Raw genomic sequence first — 23,501 nt, forward strand, 5'->3', positions numbered from 1 at the left:
GTTTCTATTATCAAAAAAGAAGGCTGTTATGCAAATTTCTTCAGTTTAGACAAGTGCAAATGATGAAACTAAGTTTGGGAATATTAATAGTAAGGAGAATGTTAATTTTGAATTATTCTTTTGACGATAAGAAACATGAAAAATACCATCTTATTCGTCAGGTCTGCTATCTAAATTTTATATAAAACTCACAGACAAAATTTGGTGTTTCTTTTTATTGTAGGCGTAACATGCAATGGAGGGAGTTTCGCTAGTATAAAGGAGTAACTATCGATTGTTTGGCACAAAAACAAATTACTTAATAAAATGTATAATAATTTTATTTTTGATCCGTGAAAAATTACAAAAGTTCCAAATAGATAATTATTTTCCAACAAATAAACTAGGATTCTGGTTCAATCCTGTTCCGTATGGGCTATAGGCAGACCCACCAATTGGGTTATATGATCCACCAGGGTATTGAGGTGGAATGTAGCCACCTCCAACACCGGTACCATACGCCCCTTGGCCGTATAATCCACTACCGGTTCCGTATGCCCCCTGACCATACAGACCACCCCCCGATTGGCCATACACTCCACCATATACTCCTCCTTGCAAAGGGTATCCTGATCCATAACCACCTTGTCCATATAAGCCCCCGCCGTAAGCATTGTAAGTTCCCTGGCCGTAAGTTGGTGTTGGATATTGTCCATAACCTGGATAGCTGCCTCCGTAGCTGGGATAACTGCCACCGTAGCCATATCCTCCAGTACCACCTTGAAGTAAGAAAAAAAGAATTAAGGTAGGATTGGGTAGGTTTCTAAGAAAATATTCTATAGTCCCTTGTTCAGCTCATTAAAAATTCCTAAAGCGTTACAGTCTTTTAATCACAACTTCCAAAATCTACGATGAAATTCATTCAAATTCAAATTCACTTTATTTTGCCTTAATATTCTTGTCACTTACAAAAATAACAGCGAAGGTCAAAAATAATTTAAAACACCTACAAAACTGAATTATTCACACATGTTTTATTAACAATTATTTTCCAAGTCACCATTATAATAATTTACGAAGTACGGACCAAATGACTTCAGGTACAGCTCGGATAAGTGGATCGGCGGTTGTTCCATATCCTCCGCGCAATCTTAAGAGCCTACCGAGGCTCCACGACCTCCGTCTAAACGTTTCTTCCAGACTAATTTTTTCACGCTAATTTAATATAACAAAAAACTGCCATTTGCCTGCCAAATTTTCAAACTTGATTTCACATCTGATTCATATGGCAGAAAATATTATTTATTTCAAAGATACTTTTGGAGGCATAACTATAATGAAATGACAAGCGAGATGTTTAAGAGGAACAGGGAAACTACAAGTTGAAAAACGGTGTGTAGTTTGTACGGTAAAAGTAGACATACACCATGGGGTTAATTACAAAAAGAGGCCAGATTCATCAAAGCAATTAAATTATCTGAAAAAAACGAAATAATCGTACACGCCATAAGATTTTGAGAGCCTAGAGACCTTTCTCCACTCATCTGTGTATGCCGGAACTTAGCGTAGACTTGTTTGATTTAATCATATTTTTTTTACCCTCTCTCCATCAGTGAAAATATGACTGCTATCTGCGACAAAATCTTTTGGATTTCAGGATCTCTTCGAATACGTCTACGAGGGATCGGACAGAAAGCTGAACACGGGAATAATTACTCTTTTCCTCCGGCACGTTTGATTTATATTGCAGCCATTCTGTACCTTAAAGGCGTACGAACCGGCTAAAGTTTATATATTCCTTACTTATATTGCCCTGTTATGTGCGAAGAAACCAGTATTAATGTTGCGGAATACCATTCTTTATTTTACTATCTGCAAGTTAGTAATTTAGTAATTTAAAATTCATCTAAACCACAGACAATGTTTTGATTCCAGTTATACCGTATTGTTTGTCAGAAACTCGTGTGTGACAATATCACAGCTATTTTCCAGTCCATGAATTTGAACTCTTAAAAATATAAAATGCAGAAGAAAAGGAATACTCAGTGAATCAGGCGATAAGTCTCCATCTGGTATTGAATTTATCTAAAGTCTTGGACGATCTTCAAGTTATTTATTAATTTTTATTTAGAAGTAATTTTGTCTAAAATTTTAAATCTAAGTCGGAGGTCGTTCAATCTAAAAACACTGCCGCCTTCAACGAGTTTTGTGATAAAAGACATGTTTTCTCATCTAGTATATATCCGCTCATAGCCTAATTGCAAATTTAAACATAGATAAGTTTGACTGAACAACCATGTAATTAAAAATACCCTAACTGCGAGATAAAATCTTTCCTTGACATTTAATATGACAAACTAGCAAATATAACAAATCTGTAATAAAATCGACATAATAATGCACACAACTCATAGATGTTAGCACATGTTTTAGTATCAGCGATGCAAATGAATTGTCTATAGTCCAGATTGGCTGTGGTAAGTCAAAAGACTGAATATCCAACAACATGTATTAGAGGAGAAAATAAAGGGGATTAAATTCGAGTAGAGAATAAAGGGGATTAAATTCGAATAGAGAATAAAGAGGATTAAATTAGAATAGAAAATAAAGGGGATTAAATTAGAGTAGAAAATAAGTTTCATATTTTTTATTGTTATTAAAAAGCCATTATTTATGAAAGGTATATTTTTGGCATCCAAGATGAATTAAAAGTTTTGATGAAAATTCTTTTATTATAACTATTTGATGATGATCATTTGATGACTATTCCTCTAATCGACAAACACGAAGTAACTCGTTTAGGAGAAAATAAATGCTTGTGCAAGACGTTAGGTCACCTCTTGCGGTTGGACTTGTAAAGAGCTGAACTTTATCCTCTCTTTATTTTAGCACAAAAAAATTGGATTCGAAAAAAATAACACAATGTGCATGCACTACAACGTACGAGGGTTTTCAGTCCTCTTTTGGAAGAAGAAAAGTTACAAATCGGGAAATATTCTTTTGATGGGTCTTCATTAAGTGTTCTGGATCTTCAAAGGGGAATTTGCACCCAAAAAATAATATGAAAAGATGTATATAAATGTATATATATATATATATATATATATATATATATATATATATATATATATATATATATATATATATATATATATATATATATATATCAGCGTCTCTTTCTTCAAATATTCAAAAGAATATTTGACAGTTTCTCATATAATACACGCTGAAATGAATATAGCCACCCATTGTAACTGCTAAAATTCCGAAAAAACTATCCCTGCTAAAATACTTTACTTTTTCTCTCATAAAAGCTAAAAAATAATCATAGTGATAGTCCTGTTACATCATTAGATAAATTTGACAATCATATAAATGCCAATTAAGTTGTTAAAGAAAATATGTGAACATACCATGAACATTGAAGCCACCGCTACCCTGCCATGATCCATAGCTTCTGGGAGATTTATATGATTTAAGCTGGGCAGATTCTTCTGCTTTAATTCCTGCACTGTCTATCAGTTGGTCGCAGCTTCCTGTCAAATAAATTTTTTTTCAATAGCTTCAGGATGTAAATAACTAAGTTTACTTCCTTAAAGTTTCAATATGTATTTGTTGATCTTAAAATGCTTTGGTCGTATGTATTGTATACATAAAATTTTCTTGTTAGCTTTGTTATCAATTTCATAGGACAACGCTTATTTTCTCAAATAGTTAATGACTCAGCTATGACAAGTTTCATTAAGTTTAGCTTTACCCATCAAATGTTACGAGCCGGAGAAAATTTGATTATTTTTGGAAAAAGGGGAAAACACCCCCTAAAGTCATAGAATCTGAATGAAAATCAAACCATCAGATTCAGTGTATCAGAGAACCCTACTGGAATTTTGATTTTCTTTTTGCTAGAAGAATGATCACGGATGCGTGTTTATTTACTTTTTTGTTTTTTTGTTGTTGGTTTTTCCCCCGAGATGAACGTTTACTTCCTTAAAGTTTCAATATGTATTTGTTAATCTTAGGTCGTGTGTATTTTATACACAAAGTTTTCTTGTTAGCTTCGTTATCAATTTCATAAGACAACGCTGATTTTCTCAAATAGTTACTGACCAATTAGAAGTTTGATATTGATCTTATATAGATGACTATTTGACGATGTTTGTTTATGTGAAAAGCATGGATAACTTAATGTGCTGTCGATTCAAAAACTTATATACCTACTTGTGCATGGTATTTCCGATGGGATTACCACGTTATAGGTAAAGGATAAAACAGGCAGCATCACCACCCCTTTACGTAAAAAAAAAGATTAACCCCAACCTCCTATATTTTTCATTTTCTTCCCAGGTTCTAGCTGGTTCTGGTTAGTTTGGCCCAGTTTCTCCAGGATATACCCCACCCCAAAAACGTTAGTGCTTCTTTGCCTAAGAAAAAGGGCGGCCAGTGTTTTCGGGAGAAAATGTTTTAGTTCATGTGAAATTTGAAACCTGGACCTTGTCGATGCGTTTTGTTGCAATTTTCTTGTGCCGGGGGCGTATGCTGCATTTTTCTTCTTTTTTATGCCTAAAAAGTCTAGAATTCTGGAAATAAAGAATTTTCCAATCCACTTATACAAGCCAAGCATTGTCAATCATTAACTGTTTAGAAAGAGCTATAATAAAGACAAGAATTTATTTCAATTTAGACATTGAGGAAGGGGGTTCATCCACACAGAAGAAATAGTCAAGATGTATTAGAGACATAGGAATATTTAGATAAAGTGTGAAAATTATAGCACTTATGGTCAGGCCCCTAAACCCTCTTCCTGCGTACAAACCTGAAAGACTCCTAAATTTGGGGGATTTGTATCTCTTAATATCGACTGCCATGGTGGACGTAAGAGAATTTGGATGGATTGGCCCGACATATATAAAAATTTGAACTATTAAGGACTCAACTGGTATGTGAGTCTATTATTCTACAAATTTTGCTTCAAAGATATTGGTCTAAGAACCAAAATTAATAGAACAAAAAGATCATAAATGTCGAAAGAATTTGATACCGTGAATATAAGTGTTTTCATGCTAAAATAACGGACCTGTTGATATCTTGATGTGTTTTTGATTTCGTCTTTCCTAAGGGCTGTCTGACAAATTTCAAGGGAAATAATTAACTGTATCCCCCTTATTGCACCCGTATTAAAGCTGACAAAATGTTCACTAATAATTCTTTTAGCCAAACCCCCTCCCTCCTGAAAATTCTGGATCAGTCAATGCCTATATGTTTTTTTTTCCAGTTTCTAAGCTCGAGAGATAATTTAGAAACTAGGAAACGGCACTTGGGCCACAAATTTCCAAGAATAAATAAATAACGCAGATGTAGTCGCATAGACGACTAAAGGAACATCTGACAGGTGCACACTTTTGAGGTAACTGCCGAAAACCAACCTCTAAACTGTTCTAAAAAGAAGGATGAGGAGGATAATGCAAATCAAGAAGTCATAGAGTGGTTGAACGCACGTTTTCCTTCTAGAACTTGCTATGAGAACCGCTTGAAAAACTCATTTTGGTAATTGTCTAAGAAGTCAGAAAATATCCGGTATGACATAAAATTGTTACAGCGGTTTGATTCGTTTGTATATTACTGAAGTTTACACAGCACAAACAAAAAAGAAAACATACAAAATATAAAAGAGCGAGAAACTAAAAACTAATAGCTATGATGACTTAAGGGAAGGAAACGTTCAAGGAGGAAAAAACGCAGAAGAAGTAAAAGAAAATTTTTAAATACTATCAGAATCAAGATAAATGTTCAAATATAAAATATAAATGCGTAATTGAGACCTGTCATGTCCAGATCAGAAAATAACAAATCAACACGTATATTAAAGCTATGAATTCTCGTAGTGCACGTTTTAGGCTCAAACAACTGCGGATTTAGAACAAAATCTTGAGGTATGCCAATGTGACAAGGGCACCAAAAATTTACCGAATTGACAAATTTAATTTTTAAAAGAATAAAAAACAGAAAGAACAGTGAAAAAGAGTGAAAACAGAAAGAAGAAGGGCACCAGCAAAAATCTTGGGAGCCTGGGGCCCCCTTGGATCCAGTGGGCTCAGATGGATTGTTTAAAAATAAAAAACAATCCCTTGTCAATAGAAAAGTCGTAAATCCCATCGAATTGTTATAAGTTACCAGCAAATAAAAATAATCTTTAGTTGTTAAAGGAAGATTGGCAGCCCAAAATCGGAACATATCTCCCTGCCAAAATTCCGGTCAAAAGTTAAATTCACCCTACAAATTTTAGTTGTCCTCCTGTAGCTATTGGTAAATTAGTGGAATCCTTGTCTATTCTTGACTTGTGATATAATATTTTTTGTTAGTTTCCATAATAAACCGTAGCTCTAAATTGGGATTGCTTAAAACTTGTTCATTACAGGAACTGCGGTAATTTTGGAAGGCCGTGATGGCCGAATTAGTTTTTCTTGGGTTTTTAAACCCAAGAAGCATAGCTGTTAAATTTTGATGAATAAAATTACTGCACTAAGGCTATATAATAGAAAATATTTATTACGATCAAACTATGTTCATTGAGTCGTAGGATTGGGTAATTAATTTGAGTAAAAGACAACGACTAAAACAGATATTTTCCAAGGGGATATCCCCTTGCTCAATGCTGAGGTGGGCACAACCTGTTTATATAATATTTAACTTTGAAAATTTGACTCACCTAAGTAGAATAAACTGCTCATAACAACTAATTTGAACATTGTTAAGCTGAGGTGTTCACTTTGTATACTACAATACCAAGACAATTGCCACCAGCATAATGTGGTATATTTCCATGTACCCTTAGAAAATTAGCGGATGTTCTATTGACCGACTTAGAAATTCTCTCAGAGAAATGTTAGAAAAAAAAATCTATTTACGAGGGCTTCAAAATTGTATAGAGTTCTTTTCATCCGAGGGGAAAGAATTACACTTTGGTATTAAGATTTAGTAGTTGGTATTACAAAAGGTACTTTGGTATTAAGATTCAGTATTAAGGTTCAGTAGCGCCTATGAAAGAGTTCGTGGTAACGAACTGTAGTAAGGAGTGATCCGGCCCAATAGTAACCAAAACTTTAAAACACAGAGTTTTGATACCAATAGTAACATCAAAGAATTGCATTTTAATGCTGATTTCAAATATATAAGTTTCATCAAGTTTAGTCTTACCCATCAAAAGTTACGAGTCTGAGAAAACTTGTCTTATTTTAGAAAATAGGGGAAACAACCTTTAAAAGTCACAGAATCTTAACGAAAATCACACCATCAGATTCAGTGTATCAGAGAACCCTACTGAAGAAGTTTCAAGCTCTTATGAACAAAAATGTGGAATTTTGTATTTTTTGCCTGAAGACAGATCAGGGATGCGTGTTTATTTTTTTTCCAGGGGTGATTGTATCGACCCAGTGGTCCTAGAATGTCGCGAGAGGGCTCATTCTGACGGAAATGGAAAGTTCTAGTGCCCTTTTTAAGTAACCAACAAAATTGGAGGGCACCTTGGCCCCCACCCACTCATATTTTTTCCCAAAGTCACCAGATCAAAATTTCGAGATTGTCATTCTTTTCAGCTTAGTCGAAAACCCAATAGTTATGTATTTGGGAATGAATTAATCCCCCCCCCCCAGTCCCCGGGGGAGGGGCTGCGAGTTACAAACTTCGACCATTGTTTACACGTAGTAATTGTTAATAATGAAGTGTAGAGACGTTTTCAGAGGGACTTTTTCGTGTTGGGGTGAGGGTGGGGTGTGGAGAGGAGGTTAAGTGGGAAGATCTTTCCATGGAGGAATTTTCATGAGGGAAGAGAATTTCCATGAAGGGGGTGCAGGATTTTCTTGCAGTATTAAAAAAAAAAAAACAATGAGAAAATATTTTTTTTAATCTGGAAGTAATGAGCAGCATTAAAACTTGAAACGAACGGAAAATATTACGTATATAAAGGGGTTCGTCTCCTCCACAATACCTTGCTCTTTACGCTAAAGTATTTTTAGTAATTTCAACTGTTTATTCTAAGGCCTTTGTGATTCAGGGGTCATTCTTAAAGATTTGGGACAAAATCCAAGCTTTAGTGTAAAGAACGAGGTATTGACGAGGGGGCGAACCCCCTCATGTACGTAATAAAAATACACAAATATAGAAGTTCCTTATGTAAGTTAATTTGTAGGGTACGTATGTTTATTACCAACAAAAACGTTCATAAAAAAAATATAGTTGCATTTTTAAGTAACCAAAAATTGGAGGGCAACTAGGCCTCCTCGCCCACCCCTTTTTTTTATTAAAATCGTCCGATCAAAACTATGAGACAGCCATTTAGTCAAAAAAAAATGTGCAAATTTCGTTTTAATTATTCATGTGCGGTGAGCCAAAATCAAAACATACATTAATTAAAAAACGTTCAGAAATTAAATAAAAAAACAAGTTTTTTTAACTGCAAGTAAGGAGCGACATTAAAACTTAAAACAAACAGAAATTATTCCGTCTATAAAAGGGGTTGACCCCTCCTCAACGCCTCGCTCTATACGCTAAAGTTTTTATTGTTTTAAAAAGTAGAGTTGTGAGAAAGTCAAACTTTAGTGTAAAGAGCGAGGCGTTGAGGAGGGTCAACCCCTTTTATATACGGAATAATTTCTGTTCGTTTTAAGTTTTAATGTCGCTCCTTACTTGCAGTTAAAAAAAAACTTTTTTTTAATCTTTCAAGAACTGTCCACAAAAATTCATAATGATAAAGCTTCATTAATTTAAACTATTAAGGACAATTGTAAATGATTCGATGGTATTATGTACGTTTTGAAAGCAAATAAACAAAAAAGACACATTTTTCAGGTAGCTCAACTTGCTTACTTCAATGTATGTAATTTAAGACGGAAGTGTAAAAATTTTTATTCAGATGAAAAAAATATCATTTTAATAGATATGGGTAAGCTTTCAAACCTATGTATAGTATTCTTCACATTTAATTTTAAGGGTAATGAAGAAAAGACACAGGCTTTTAAAAGTGGCAAAAATCTGGATGTATGTTTCAGGAAGACAAGGAAATTATTTTGGAAATAATTATATTTCAATAATGGCTCAACTGCAGTTATAGTTACAAAATTAACCGAAATTTTTGTTATTTGTGGTGAAAACGATACAAGCCTTTTTCGATGGATTGTAAAAACAAATTACAGCATTGACATTGAATAATTATTAGTATTTATTACGTATGATGGCCGTAACTTTGAAATCAATGATTTTTGTGGAATAACCAAAATTCTTTGTGAACACAAAGACCAGATGAATTAATTTTTTTTTATAAAATTATTCTTTAAAAAATTTATATCATTTTTTTAGTGTGTAAGATTTCGGAACATAAGATAATAGACTTAATTTTTGGGAGGACTTTAAGTAGAAAACAAACATAGCGTGTTTGATCAAATACAAAGCTCTGTCATGCAGACTTTCAGTCTTTAGAGACAGAGGCACATAGTCTTGACAAACTGACTGACCACCCAAAAGAGTTGAAATAGCATCCTGTTTGTGACAGATTAGGTCAAACTCTATCGATATAATCGTTTTCGTAGTTTTTTAAAATAAGTAGAATGTAGGCAAAACGAATTGCTGGAGTATGGCCTTAAATGTGCCCAGCTTACATGCCTTGTTCTTTTTTTTGTCTACAGAAGAGGAAACTAGGAGTGAGCTTTTTGTGAGCTCACTCCATTTCTATTTGTGAGCTTTTTACCTGCTAGGTGTTTTGAAAATACATTTTAAAAAATAATCCAAAACGTTGATACGTAAAAGAAGATTCAGTCCGATTGTTACGGTAAAACTGCGTATCTTATCAATGAGTTCAGTTTTCTCTAGAATTAATTGTGTATGACTACAATAAATATGAAAACATACGATAAATACACGGTTCAGAAAGCCCATTTTTCAATAAAATAGAGGTCTGTAAAAAGTCTAAAAAACAACATCTCAGTGCCTTTACAAAATGGGCCTAAAAGTGACAATAATTGATATAAAGTTTATAAAATGCCACTCTGTTAACAAAAATATTTTCCCCAGTGTTTTACTTTTTACTTAAATTGAAATTTAATAAAGGGAGACATATCATATTTAAGGAAAAACAATAACAAGGGGTGACTAAAACCTTGTTCTGGAGCTTTAGAGTAGGCAATATGTTTATAAAGTCCTTAAACAAAATTCAAACTCACCAAGATACAATAAACAACTCAGAATAACTATTTTGATCATCTTTAAGCTTTTGTAATCACTGTGGACGCTACAATGCTATTCAAATCTCCATCCAGCACAATATATATCATGTTTCTATGCAGCCTTGAAAAACTAAGGGATGTCCAACATCCTTTAAATTATTGACTTTAGGCTCAAAATCAAAGGAATTCAAAAAGAAAAATAAAATTCTAGTTTCCGCCGATAAGTGTTAGTGACCTTCTTGACAGAAAAAGTCTTATGCGTGACTCTAAATTGATTATATTGCTGAATATGTTACAGTGGCTGTGTTCCTGTAAGTGGTATTGACATTTGATAAGATCAAGGATTATCTTTTTTGCTATGCTGAAACTTTAAATTGTACATACACTCGCCAAAAAAAATGAAGTTATCTATAATATTTAAGACTATCAAAATATTTTGTTGATACAAAATTTCCGAACGTGACCATCTTTTTGAATTTTAGAGACTAAAAAGAATTTTAAGCGATTTTTGATTGAATGTAAATTTTAAAAAAAGTAGGTTTTTTCAAATAAAAATAAAGAACAAAAACATAAAGGAAATTTAAATCATTTGGGTAGTCACTATATGTTATAACTCAAAATCTAGTAAGGTCAAAAATTAAATAAATAAAAAATCATCCGATATAGCCAATTGGTAGTTCCAACTGTGATATTGTCTTTTAAAACTTTTGAACTGGAAAGTAGTGTTTAAAAAAGAACAAAAAAAAAACTTGAAACTTATATGATGCTTCGAGAATGAAAAATTAATACAAAAAAAATAAGTTTTATAACTTATTCGAAGCATCGTATAACCTATACTATATGCTCATATGCTATGTAATACCTTTTCTGTTTGGTTTAAATTTGAATGCGACTCTTTACTTTTCATTTGATTTTTTTCTCAAATCCTACTCCTTTTTCTAAATAAAATTATATATACATCCATAAATCATGTAGCCTGTTAACGAAAGCTACACACAAGGCAACCCTATAAGAACAATAGCTGTTTCCAGTTGGTATTACATTATGACCCTGTACGGTTTTCGCCTTTAGTGCAGATTTTTATTTTGAAAATCCTTGCCCCTGCCTCGCCTTAGTAATAGCCAACGTCCTTGAATATAGCTCCAAATTCAATTTCTTTTATTTTTTTTACTCATTTTCGTGTGTGTTTTCTCTATGAACATAAATTTCCAATAAATTTCGGTCTCTTGCCTCGTTTCCTATAATGATTTCACCAATATTTGAAGTTTAATCATATAAGGTCTTTGGGAACAGCTAAATCCATTTCCAGCTATTTTTTTATATTGACATTTTTAAATGCTTTTCAGTTAACTTATTAAACTTTTTTGACGTTTCACCCTCGCATTTTAAAAATCCCCAACTTTGCTTATTTCTGCTCCTCAGAAGGGGCTTAGGAAAGAAAATAGTTAATTCTGAAACTCATCTTTGAGAACCTTTCGTGAACAAGGTTAAAAACCAGCGAAGAGAGATAAATCCAATGAAAAACAACAAACGAGAACGACGGCCAGTAGAGAGAAAAAAGAGAAACTAAAACGACCCAGATATTTCTCCTTTATGTAAACGAGGCTTCTTCAGCGCAGAAAAAAACAAAGATAAAAAAAGAGAAAAAACTAAAATGAACTAGAAACAAATAAAACCACCACTAATATTAATAGAATACAATTATCGCAACTGATCCATATAGGTCACATACGCTAATAGAGATACTTCGATGAGAACACCAAAGCAAGTGACTATTAGCTTCTCTGACCTATGTGGATCAGTTGCAACAATTATATTTTATTAATATTGGTGGTGGTTTTATTTGCTTGTAGTTCATAGTTTTTCGTTTTTTTTTTTTTTTTATCTTTGCTTCTTCTGTGCTGAAGACGCCTCGTTTACATACAGGTGAAATATCCGCGTCGGTTTAGTTTCTCTTTTTTTTTCTCTACTGGCCGCCGTTCTTGTTTGTTGTTTTTCATTCAGTTTTTCTCTCTCTGTTGGTTTTTGTCATAGCTGGCCAGTTCGGCTTAAGATCTTTTATTCGTGAAAAAGTTTACCGTCGGCTGGGCATTCCTTCCATAGAAAGTGTCAATTTTCTAGCCTATTCAAGCTGCGCCATCTTAGCGTATCCATTAAGAGTAAAAGGATTCCCAATTTGATCAGGCTTCTTCTCAAAGGATCTAATTATCGAGCTCTCACATATACAATTTCGTCTTTGTTTACCAAACACCTACTCTTTTACCCTATTCTTTCATATTAGATTGTATTTTGGTTATCAAAAGTTTTAGCTCGCTCAAGCTTTGGTTTTGAGCCTGATGGATCAATTCTAGCGATCTTAGAAATTGTTTCAAACAGTTCGTAGTAACGAACTGTAGTAAGGAGCGACCCGGCTCAATAGTAACCAAAACTCTAAAAAATGGAATTTTGATACCAATAGCTACATCAAAAGAATCGCATTTTAATGCTGATTTTAAATATATAAGTTTCATCAAGTTTAGTCTTACCCATCAAAAGTTACGAGCCTGAGAAAATTTGCGTTATTTTAGAAAATAGGGGGAAACGCCCCTTAAAAGTCATAGAATCTTAACGAAAATCACACCATCAGATTCAGCGTATCAGAGAACCCTGCTGTAGAAGTTTCGAGCTCCTATCTACAAAAATGTGGAATTTTGCATTTTTTGCCAGAAGGCAGATCACGGATGCGTGTTTATTTGTTTTTTTGTTTTTTTGTTTTTTGTTTTTTTTTCCCAGGGGTGATCGTATCGACCCAGTTGTCCTAGAATGTTGCAAGAGGGCTCATTCTAACGGAAATGAAAAGTTCTAGTGCCCTTTTTAAGTGACCAAAAAAATTGGAGGGCACCTAGGCCCCCTCCCACGCTAATTATTTTCCCAAAGTCAACGGATCAAAATTCTGAGATAGCCATTTTATTCAGCGTAGTCGAAAAACCTTATAACTATGTCTTTGGGGACGACTTACTCCCCCACAGTCCCCGTGGGAGGGGAAACCAGTTACAAACTTTGACCTGTGCTTACATATAGTAATGGTTATTGGGAAGTATACAGGCGTTTTCAGGAGGATTTTTTTGGTTTAGGGGAGGGGTTGAGAAGAGGGGGATATGCTGGGGGAACTTTCCTTCGAGAATTTGTAATGGGAGAAGAAAATTTCCATGAAGGGAGAGCAGGATTTACTAGCATTATTTAAAAAAAAAAAAATTAAAAAATAAAAGTGAAAAAGCTTTTTCAGCTGGAAGTAAGGAACAGCAATAAAACTTAAAACAAAAAGAAATTATTACCCATATGAGGGGCTCACCTCCTTCTAATACCTCGCTCTTTACGCTAAAGTATTTTCGGTAATTTCAACTACTTATTCTACGGCTTTTGTGATTCAGGGGGTCATTCTTAATGAATTGGGATAAAATTTAAGCTTTAGTGTAAAGAGCGAGGTACTGACGATGGGGTGAATCCCCTCATATATGTAATAAAAACATGAGAATACAAAAGTTCTTTACGTAAGCTAATTTATAAGTTACGTAAATCTTTTACCAATAAAAAGATTCGTAAAAAATTAAAAGTTCTAATTGCCTTTTTAATTAACCAAAAAATCGGGGGGCAACTAGGCTTCGTCCCCAGCTCTTTTTTCTCAAAATCATTCGATCAAAATTATGAGAAAGCCATTGAGCCAAAAAAAAAATATGCAAATTTCGTTTTGATTATTCCTCTGCGGAGAGCCAAAATCAAAACATGCATTGATTCAAAAACGTTCAGAAATTAAATAAAAAAAACAAGTTTTTTCAACTGAAAGTAAGGAGTGACATCAAAACTTAAAACGCACAGAAATTACTTCGTATATGAAAGAGGCTGTTTCCTCATCAACGCCCCGCTCTTTACGCTAAAGTTTTTTACTGTTTTAGAAAGAAGAATTGAGAGAAAGAGTCAAACTTTAGCGTAAAGAGCGGGGCGTTGATGAGGAAGCAGCCTCTTTCATATACGAAGTAATTTCTGTGCGTTTTAAGTTTTGATGTCACTCCTTACTTTCAGTTGAAAAAACTTGTTTTTTTTATTTAATAACTTTAATAAAGCGATTAATTTAGTATTTTTCTCTTTGTTTCTTTTTATTCTTCTCCCTAACTAGGATGTCCTATATTTCAAACAATCAATATGGTTCTTTACTGAATTAAATAAAAAAAAAAGTTTCTTTTAACTGAAAGTAAAGAGCGACATTAAAACTTAAAACGAACAGAAATTACTCTATGAAAGGGGCTGTTCCCTCCTCGAAGCCCCGCTCTTTGCGCTAAAGTTTTACTCTTTCTCTCAAATCTACTTATTAAAACAGTGAAAAACTTTAGCATAAAGAGCGGGGCGTTGAGGAGGGAACAGCCCCTTTCATACAGAGAGTAATTTCTGTTCGTTTTAAGTTTTAGTGTCGCTCCTTACTTTCAGTTAAAAAAAACTTGTTTTTTTTTATTTAATTTCGGAACTTTTTTTAATTAATGCATGTTTTGATTTTGGCTCTCCTCACACGAATACTTAGAACGAATTTTGCATTTTTTTTTTTTTTTTTTTTGCTAAATGGATTTTTCTTAGTTTTGATCGGACGATTCTGAGAAAAAGAGTGGGAGAGGACGTTTAGTTGCCCTTCAATCTTTTGGTTACTTAAAAAGGCAACTAAAACTTTTAATTTCTTACGAACGTTTTTTTTTTAATAAAAAAATATACGAAGTTAGTTGAGAAGTTAAAAATAATAACTTCTCAACTAACTTTCGTAACGAACTTCTATATTCGTATATTTTTATTACGTATGTGAGGGGGATCCTCCCATGTAACCCCTCCCCTCAACCCCCTCCCTATACAAGAACAAGAGCTAAGAGCTCATATGGCACATGTGACGAGGCAAGAAGAGCTAAGAGCCAAGCGCTCATATGGTGTGAGAATCAATAGATTGATTTAAAAGGAAAATCAGAGGCTTAATGCCGGTCAGGATTTAAAATAAGAGCTCTGAGTCACGATGTCCTTCTAAATATCAAAATTCATTAAGATCCGATCACCCACTCGTAAGTTATAAATACCTAATTTTTTCTAATTTTTCCCCTCCCTTTAGCCCCCCAGATATTTGAATCTGGGAAAACGACTTTATCAAGTCAGTTTGTGCAGCTCCCTGACACGCCTACCAATTTTCATCGTCCTAGCACGTCCAGGAGCACCAAAATCGCCAAATCACTGAACCCCTCCCCCCCAGCTCCCCAACAGAAAGCAAATTCAGTACAGTTACGTCAATCACGTATCAAGGACATTTGCTTATTTCATCCACCAAGCTTCATACCGATTCCTCCACTCCAAGTATTTTCCAAGATTTCCCCCTCCGACTCCCCCCAATGTCAAAAGATCTGGTCGGGATTTGAAATAAGGGCTCTGAGACATGAACTCCTTCTAAATATCAAATTTCATTAAGATCCGATCACCTATTCGTAAGATAAAAACACCCGTACGAGTATTAAAAAAAAAATTCAAGTTTTTCAAGAATTCCGGTTTCCTCCTCCAACTCCCCCTAATGTCACAGGATCTGTTCAGAATTTAAAATTAGAGCTTTAAAGTACAAGATCCTTCTAAATATCAAATTTCAGTAAGATCTGGTCACCCTTTCGTAAGTTACAAATACTTCAATTTCAAAATTAACACACACCCCCCCAACTCCACCAAAGAGAGCAGATCTGGTTATGTCAGTCACGTATCTTAGACAGGTTTTTATTCTTCCAATCCAGTTTCATCCTGATCTCTCTGCTTTAGGTATTTTCTAAGATTTCCGGTCCTCCCACTGCCCCCCCCCCAGTGACTCTGAATCTGGTCGAGATTTAAAATAAGAGATCTTAGTTACGAGGTCCTTCTAAATATGAAGTTTCATGAAGATCCGATCACTCCTTCGTAAGTTAAAAATACGTCATTTTATAGAGCAGATCCGTTCCAATTATGTAAATCACGTATCTAAGACTTCTGCTTATTTTCCCGCAAAGTTTCATCCCGACTCCTCCAATCTAAGCATTTTCCATGATTTTAGGTTCCCCCACCCCAAACTCCCCCCAATGTCACCAGATCCGGTCGTGATTTAAAATCAGAGCTTTGAGACACGATATCCTTCTAAATATTAAATTTCATTGGGATCCGATCACCCGTTCGTAAGTTAAAAATACCTTATTTTTTCTAATTTTTCAGAATTAACACCCCCCCCAACTTCCCCAAAGAGAGCGGATCCGTTCCGGTTATGTCAAACATGTATCTAGGACTTGTGTTTATTTTTTCCGATATGTTTCATCCCGATCCCTCCACTCTAAGTGTTTTCCAAGATTTTAGGTTTCCACCTCCCACCTCCCACATCCCACTCACCCCCCACCAATGTCACCAGATCCGGTCGGGATTTAAAATAAGAGCTCTCAGACACGATATCCTTCTAAATATCAAATTTCATTGAGAAACGATCACCCGTTCATAAGTTAAAAATACCTCATTTTTCTAATTTTTCGGAATTAACCCCTCCCCCCCAAATACCCCAAAAAGAGCGGATCTGTTCCGGTTATGTCAATCATGTATCTAGGACTAGTGCTTATTTTTCCCACCAAGTTTCATCCCGATCCCTCCACTCTAAGTGTTTTCCAAGATTTTAGGTTTCCCCCTCACAACCCCCCTCCCAATGTCACCGGATCCGATCAGGATTTAAAATAATAGCTCTGAGACACGATATTCTTCCAAACATCAAATTTCATTAAGCTCTGATCAACCGTTCGTAAGTTAAAAATACTTCAATTTTCTATTTTTTCCGAATTAACGGGCCCCCCACGCTCCCCAGATGGTCAAATCGGGAAAACGACTATTTCTAATTTAATCCTGTCCGGTCCCTGATACGCCTGCCAAATTTCATCGTCCTAGATTACCTGGAAGTGCCAATAGTAGCAAAACGGGGACCTACAGACAGACCGACAGAATTTGCGATTGCTATATGTCACTTGGTTAATACCAAGTGCCATAAAAAAGAAAACCCTGAAAATGTCTGTACACTTACCAACAACCATTACTATATGTAAACACAGGTCAAAGTTTGTAACTTGTAGCCCTTCCCCCGGTGACTGTGAGGGAATAAGTCGTCCCCAAGGAATAGTTATTAGGTTTTTCGACTATGCTGAACAAAATGGATATCTCAGAAATTTGACCCGTTGACTTTTGGAAAAAAATGAGCGTGGGAGGGGGTCTAGGTGGCCTCCAATATTTTTAGTCACTTAAAAGGGCATTAGAACTTTTAATTTCCGTTAGAATGAGCCCTCTCACAACATTCTAGGACCACTGGGTCGATATGATCACCCCTGGGGAAAAAAATCAAACAAATAAACACGCACATACACGACATAATTATTATGTTTTCGACTATGCTGAACAAAATGGCTATCTCAAAATTTTGATCCGCTGACTTTGAGAAGAAATGAGCGTGGGAGGGGGCCTAGGTAACCTCCAATTTTTGGTCACTTAAAAAGGGCACTAGAACTTTTAATTTTTGTTAGAATGAGCCCTCCCATGACATTCTAGGACCAATTGGTCGATACGATCACCCCTGGAAAAAAAAAACAACAACAAAAACAAACAAATAAACACACACCCGTGATCGGTCTTTTGGCAAAAAATACCAAGTTCCACATTTTTGTAGATAGGATCTTGAAATTTCTACAGTAGGGTTCTCTGATACGCTGAATGTGATCGTGTGATTTTCGTTAAGATTTTATGACTTTTAAGGGGTGTTTTCCCCTATTTTCCAAAATGAGACAAATTTTCTCAGGCTCGTAACTTTTGATAAGTAAGACTAAATTTCATTACTTATATATTTTAAATCAGCATAAAAATCCAATTCTTTTGATGTATCTATTAGTATCAAAATCCCATTTTTTAAAGTTTCGCTTACTTTTGAGCCGGATCTCTCCTTACTACAGTTCGTTACCATGAACTGTTTGACACAATTTACTTCAAGAGGAGAGAAAAAAAAACACATCTAAAAAACGTGCTAAGCAATAAAAGTTCATTTTAGGAAAATAGTAGGCGAGGCCACTTTAGCGAGAACTAATTTTAGTTTACTAATAAATCCAAGGAAGGCTTGACCCATTTTCCAGAAATTTATAGCTTTAATATCATGCATTTCGTACTTGTGGTGAAAGCAACGGCCAGTTTCAGTAGAGGTGTCAAAAAATCAAAATTTAAGTACAGTGAAATTTATTAACATGCGGTGAATCCCCAAATCAAACAGTTCGTGGTAACGAACTGTAGTAAGGAGCGACCCGGCTCAATAGTAAGAGAAACTCTAAAAAACGGAATTTTGATACTAATAAATGTACCAAAAGAATCAGATTTTTATGCTGATTTTAAATATATAAGTTTCATTAAATTTAGCCTTACTCATCAAAAGTTAAGAGCCTGAGAAAATGTGCCTTGTTTTGGAAAATAGGCAAAAACACCCCCTAAAAGTTATAGGATCTTAACAAAAATCACACCATTGCATTCAGCGTACCAGAGAACCCTAGTGTAGAAGTTTCAAAATCCTATCTACAAAAATGTGGAACTTAGTATTTTTTGCCAGAAGACCGATCACGGGTGCGTGTTTATTTGTTTGTATTTTGTTTTTTTCCCCAGGGATGATCGTATCGACCAAGTGGTCCTAGAATGTCGCGGGAGGGCTCATTCTAAAGGAAAAAAGTTCTAGTGCCCTTTTTAAGTGACCAAAACAATTGGAGGGCACCTAGGGCCCCTCCCATGCTCCTTTTTCTCAAAGTCAACGGATCAAAATTTAGATAGCCATTTTATTCAGCATAGCCGAAAAACATAAGAACTATGTCTTTGGGGCTGCCTTACTCCCCCAAGTCCCCGGCGGAGGGGCTGCAAGTTACAACTTTGACCAGTGTTTACATACAGTAATGGTTATTTGGAAGTGTACAGACCTTTTCAGGGTTTTTTTTTAGTTGGGGAGGGCGATTTAAGGGAGGGGGCTACATAGGAGGATTTTACCTTGGAAGAATTTGTCATGGGAGAAGAGAAATTCCATTGAGGGGGCGCAAGATTTTCTAGGACTATTTAAAAATAAAACATGGGGGTTCATCTCTTCTTAAATACCTCGCTCTTTATGCTAAAGTATTTTTAGTAATTTCAACTATTTAGTCTTCAGCCTGTGTGATTCAGGGGTCAATCTTAAAGAATTGGGACATAATTAAAGCTTTAGTGTAAAAAGCGAGGTATTAACGAGGGGGCAAACCCCCTCATGTGCATAATGAAAATATACGAATATAGAAGTTCGTTATGTAAGTTAATTTGTAAGTTACGTATATTTTTTACTTATAAAAACGTTAGTTAAAAATTAAAAATTCTAGTTGCCTTTTTAAGTAACCGAAAAATTGGAGGGCAACTAGGCTTCCTCCCCCACTCTTTTTCTCAAAATTGCCTGATCAAAACTAAGAGAAAGCCATTTAGCAAAAACAAAAAAATTAATACGCAAATTTCTTTTTAATTATTCATTTGCGGAGAGACAAAATCAAACATGCATTAACAATGCAAATTCAAAAACGTTAAGAAATTAAATAAAATAAAACAAGTTTTTTAACTGAAAGGAAGGAGCGACATTAAAACTTAAAACGAATAGAAATTGCTCTGTGTATTAAAGGGTTGTTCCCTCCACAACGTCCCGGTCTTTACGTTAAGGTTATTAACTGTTTTATAAATTAGAATTGAGAGAAAGAGCCAGATTTTACCGTAAAGAGCGGGACGTTGAGGAAGGAACATCCCTTTTAATACACGGAATAATTTCTATTTAAGTTTTAATGTCGCTCCTTACTTTCAGTTAAAAAACGGTTTTTTTTTTATTTGATAAGGAAAAAATCAAACTTTTTTAAGACCGTACTTTGACATAAAGGAGCGTCAAAAACAAGTTCTTCGGCACAAACTAGAAGAAACTTACAGTATGCTGTGCAGTATTCTCTTTTGTAAAGGGCACAAAAGCTTTAAATTTTTATTTGAAGGGTCCCTCTCCCGATGCTGCCACGACTAGTAGTTTGATACGACTACATCGCCAGAGGCAACCAGAGCATCAAGGAAAAGCCTCTAGTCATCCCTAAATTTGCTGCAGCTATGATGTCCTCCCACTCTGGCTAGATCCAATTAACAAGTCTGCACAGGTTTGCCTGACAGTTGCACCATAGTGTGTTCCGATGTCTTCGCCTTTGACGGGTACCTGCTGGATGCCAGTAAAGAATAACATAGAGATGACTTTCCTAGGACAAGAACTAATTACTTCCATCTTCGCACTACATTGACGATGCTCACAAGAAGTTGTCTTGTGATCAGCTTTACCGCAAAATGTGAATTTCGTATTTTTGCATATAAGGACCTGAAACCTATGGTATTTATTGTCAAACATTTTGAATTTGATTGTTTAATTTATATAATAATTATCATCAGTAGTTTAGTGCAAAAAAGGTGCCAGTATGGCTGCTTTTTTTACTCTTCGAATGAACATGTCAAAGACGGGTTTGCACAAGTGAAATCGAGGCCTTCGGGTACTTACACCTCTTCCCCAAAAGAGTTCTTGAGAATTTCACGATTTTTCTACAAGCTCTTATATTATCCATATGATATGCCCATTTTGTCACTTCTTTGAAGTTACCCCCTCCTTAAATCAAAATGCTGTGTATATGTCAAGTCAGTATAAACGTGTTATAATAAATATCGCTTTTTGATTAGATACTATTCAAGATAAAAAATCTGATAAAGAAAATTTTCGACAACCTATTCTCCTTGTATGTCCAATATTGTAATAGGAATTGGGAATCCGAAAACCCAAATTTAGTTTGCCACTCCTTATTCCTGCTCCTGTCAATAACTCTTAATTCCTTCGCCCTATTTTTTAGCCCTGGTTATAGCGCTGTTTTATAACCATCCGCATGGTGATGTGCTATGATTTCCCATGACAAATATACTCTAGGACTCGGTGGAATTACCAATGCAGATTTCTAAGCCTTCCCAGTTCTAGTTGGTAAACCAACTAAGACAATACACATGCAGTTTTCAATATAACAACTGCTAATATTGATGCAGACAAGTCTTTAATTTACTAAGTTTACTTTGAAATACGATTTGGATATTAAAAATACAAGTCAGTAAAAAGGTAAATACAATTTTAATGACTGAAATATTTCCTACATTTTATCGTGGAGAATTATACCTTGACATTGAGGGGGAGACACTGAGAAGATCTCTTTAAACCATCGTCCGACAATTTTTTGTTGGACTTCTTACTTTTCTATGTCATTTTAGAAATTTTTAGAAAAATTAGAAAATTGAAATGGGTCTTAGATAATATTTGAGAGTGCGGGTTGATTATTTCAATTGCATATCTCGTTGCAAAGTGCAAATTTAACAGGATCACAAAAAAATTGAAGGGTAGCTTTGGGCTCGTTTACTGATAGAGAGTACCTACTTTTTGGACAATGAAGACATAGCTTCTCCTTTTGGTATATGGCAAAGAGCTTTTTTTTTCTAAAAGCTTCTTGATTTCTGGAAGCGAATAATAGTGTCCGAAAAATCTTTAAGTATTTATAGGCCTAATTTAAATACTAGAGAAATTGACACTCAAATAAACTCGGCACACTTGGCTTAGAGGAGTAGGGATTAAACCCAACTTATCGAGATCGAAGGGAGAATATCCCTTACTGCCCCAGTAGCAAGGGTACTAAACTATACAATTGACTTTTTCTTCGCTGGGTCCACATTAGTCCAGGAGCTCGATTTAGTAGACAAAGTGGACATGTTGCGCGTTATTTAAACTATAATCATTCAAATAAGTCAAACTTGCATTGTTGTAGGGAATAGTTTGGGCACTTGACCAGTCCCCCTGCCCACAGGTCAACAGGTAGCATTTTATGAGAAAGGTAGGCATGTTGCATCTACTTTAAACCGAAACCAAGTAATGATTTCTAATCTCAGTCCAAAAACAAGCTGGGCCTAGGCTAAAAACTGACTTGGCATGTAATGCGATCTAAGTCCTGCCCTTGTACCAAAACATTCTAAATCTAAGCTTCGTGCCGACTCAGTTCAAAAACGAGATAAATGCAAAAGCTCTATGAAAAAACTAAATAAATGCTGACTAATTTCAAAAGTAGGATCAGCTATATAACTTCAAAACAAGGAAAGTCCCTCCTACAAAACTGAGCTAAGTCTTGGTTAAATGTAGAAACGAAGCAAATCCTACTTTGGAGTCAAAACGCTGTAAGTCCAAGTTACGAATTTTACAGACATGGTGAAAAAACGAGTCTTGACTTAATATGAAAAAGAGCTAAGTCTAACCTGTGGATCTACTCTGTGCCCAAAAGATCCATGCCTGGGCTCGATACAAACACGGGATAACTCCTGAACCAACACAGAAACAAGGTAAGTCCTGATTTGGTAAAAATAGATAGTCCTAACCCGGCTCAACAGAAAAGTCCTTACCTGTGCAAAAACAAACCAAGTCCATAACTATGACGTAAAGAGGGAGTTGTTGATGAGGGAACAGCCCCTTTCATATAAAGAATAATTTATGTTCATTTTAAGTGTTAATATCGCTCCTTAATTTCAGTTGAAAAAACGTGTTTTTTATTTTTAATATCTAAACGCTTTTCAAGTAATGCCAAGAAATCCATGAGACACAAAATGGTGCGCACGATTTTTGAAGGGCTTGTGGCAAAAGCATTCCATCAAGAAGTAATAAATGGAAATATTTTCCAATAATTTGATAATACAAAGTAACTTTATGTTCTTGAATTTCTTAATTTTCTATATGCCTTTGGTTGTTTTTCTTCCTTTTTTTCAAATAGTTTGTGGTGATAACTTTGTTGGTGTTTATTTTTTAGGTTTTTCTCTTCCCAGGGATGATCGTATCGACCCAATGATCCTAGAATATCGGGAAAGAACTCATTCGAACGAATATTAAAAGTTCTAGTGCCCTTTTTAAGTGACCAAATAGATTGAAGGGCAACTAGGCCTGCTCCCATGCTCTTTTCCCCCCTAAATCATTCACTTTTGAGATGAATTTTGCCATTTTTCATGAATTTTGAATTTTCTATATTCCTTTGGTTTTTTTTCTTCCTATTTTCAAACAGTTCGTGGTAGCAAACTGTAAGTAAGGAGCGACACGGCACAATAGTAGCCGAAACTATAAAAAAAAGGGATTTTGATACCCATAGATATAACAAAAGATCCAGCTTATTATGCTTATTCCAAACATATAATATT

General features: G+C 35.0%; 2 protein-coding genes across 5 annotated transcripts in view; one reads left to right on the plus strand and one right to left on the minus strand.

The window, feature by feature from the left end:
• Nucleotides 1-302: 302 nt before the first annotated feature.
• Nucleotides 303-10,339, minus strand: LOC136037128 (uncharacterized). 2 transcript variants are annotated; one of them, XM_065719617.1, is made up of 3 exons: nt 10,191-10,339; nt 3,393-3,515; nt 303-758 (listed from the first exon to the last, which is right to left on the minus strand). In XM_065719617.1, the coding sequence occupies exons 1-3, from the start codon at nt 10,228-10,230 to the stop codon at nt 364-366; spliced, it is 558 nt and encodes a 185-aa protein (XP_065575689.1). In that variant the 5' UTR covers nt 10,231-10,339; the 3' UTR covers nt 303-363. The 2 variants fall into 2 exon arrangements, with proteins under 2 accessions (XP_065575689.1, XP_065575691.1); XM_065719619.1 differs by lacking the exon at nt 10,191-10,339 and adding an exon at nt 6,686-6,794.
• Nucleotides 10,340-21,239: 10,900 nt separating this feature from the next.
• LOC136037125 (carboxypeptidase D-like) overlaps nt 21,240-23,501 on the plus strand; it is a 74,283-nt gene continuing 72,021 nt past the window's right edge. For 2 of the 3 annotated variants that reach the window (XM_065719612.1, XM_065719610.1), the window contains exon 1: nt 21,240-21,396. The gene's annotated coding sequence lies outside the window, so the exon portion shown is untranslated. The remainder of the gene's footprint in view (nt 21,397-23,501) is intronic. The other variant, XM_065719611.1, reaches the window with a different exon arrangement.

The sequence above is a fragment of the Artemia franciscana genome, chromosome 16, assembly GCF_032884065.1.
Source record: "Artemia franciscana chromosome 16, ASM3288406v1, whole genome shotgun sequence".
Classification (NCBI taxonomy): Eukaryota; Metazoa; Arthropoda; class Branchiopoda; order Anostraca; family Artemiidae; genus Artemia; species Artemia franciscana.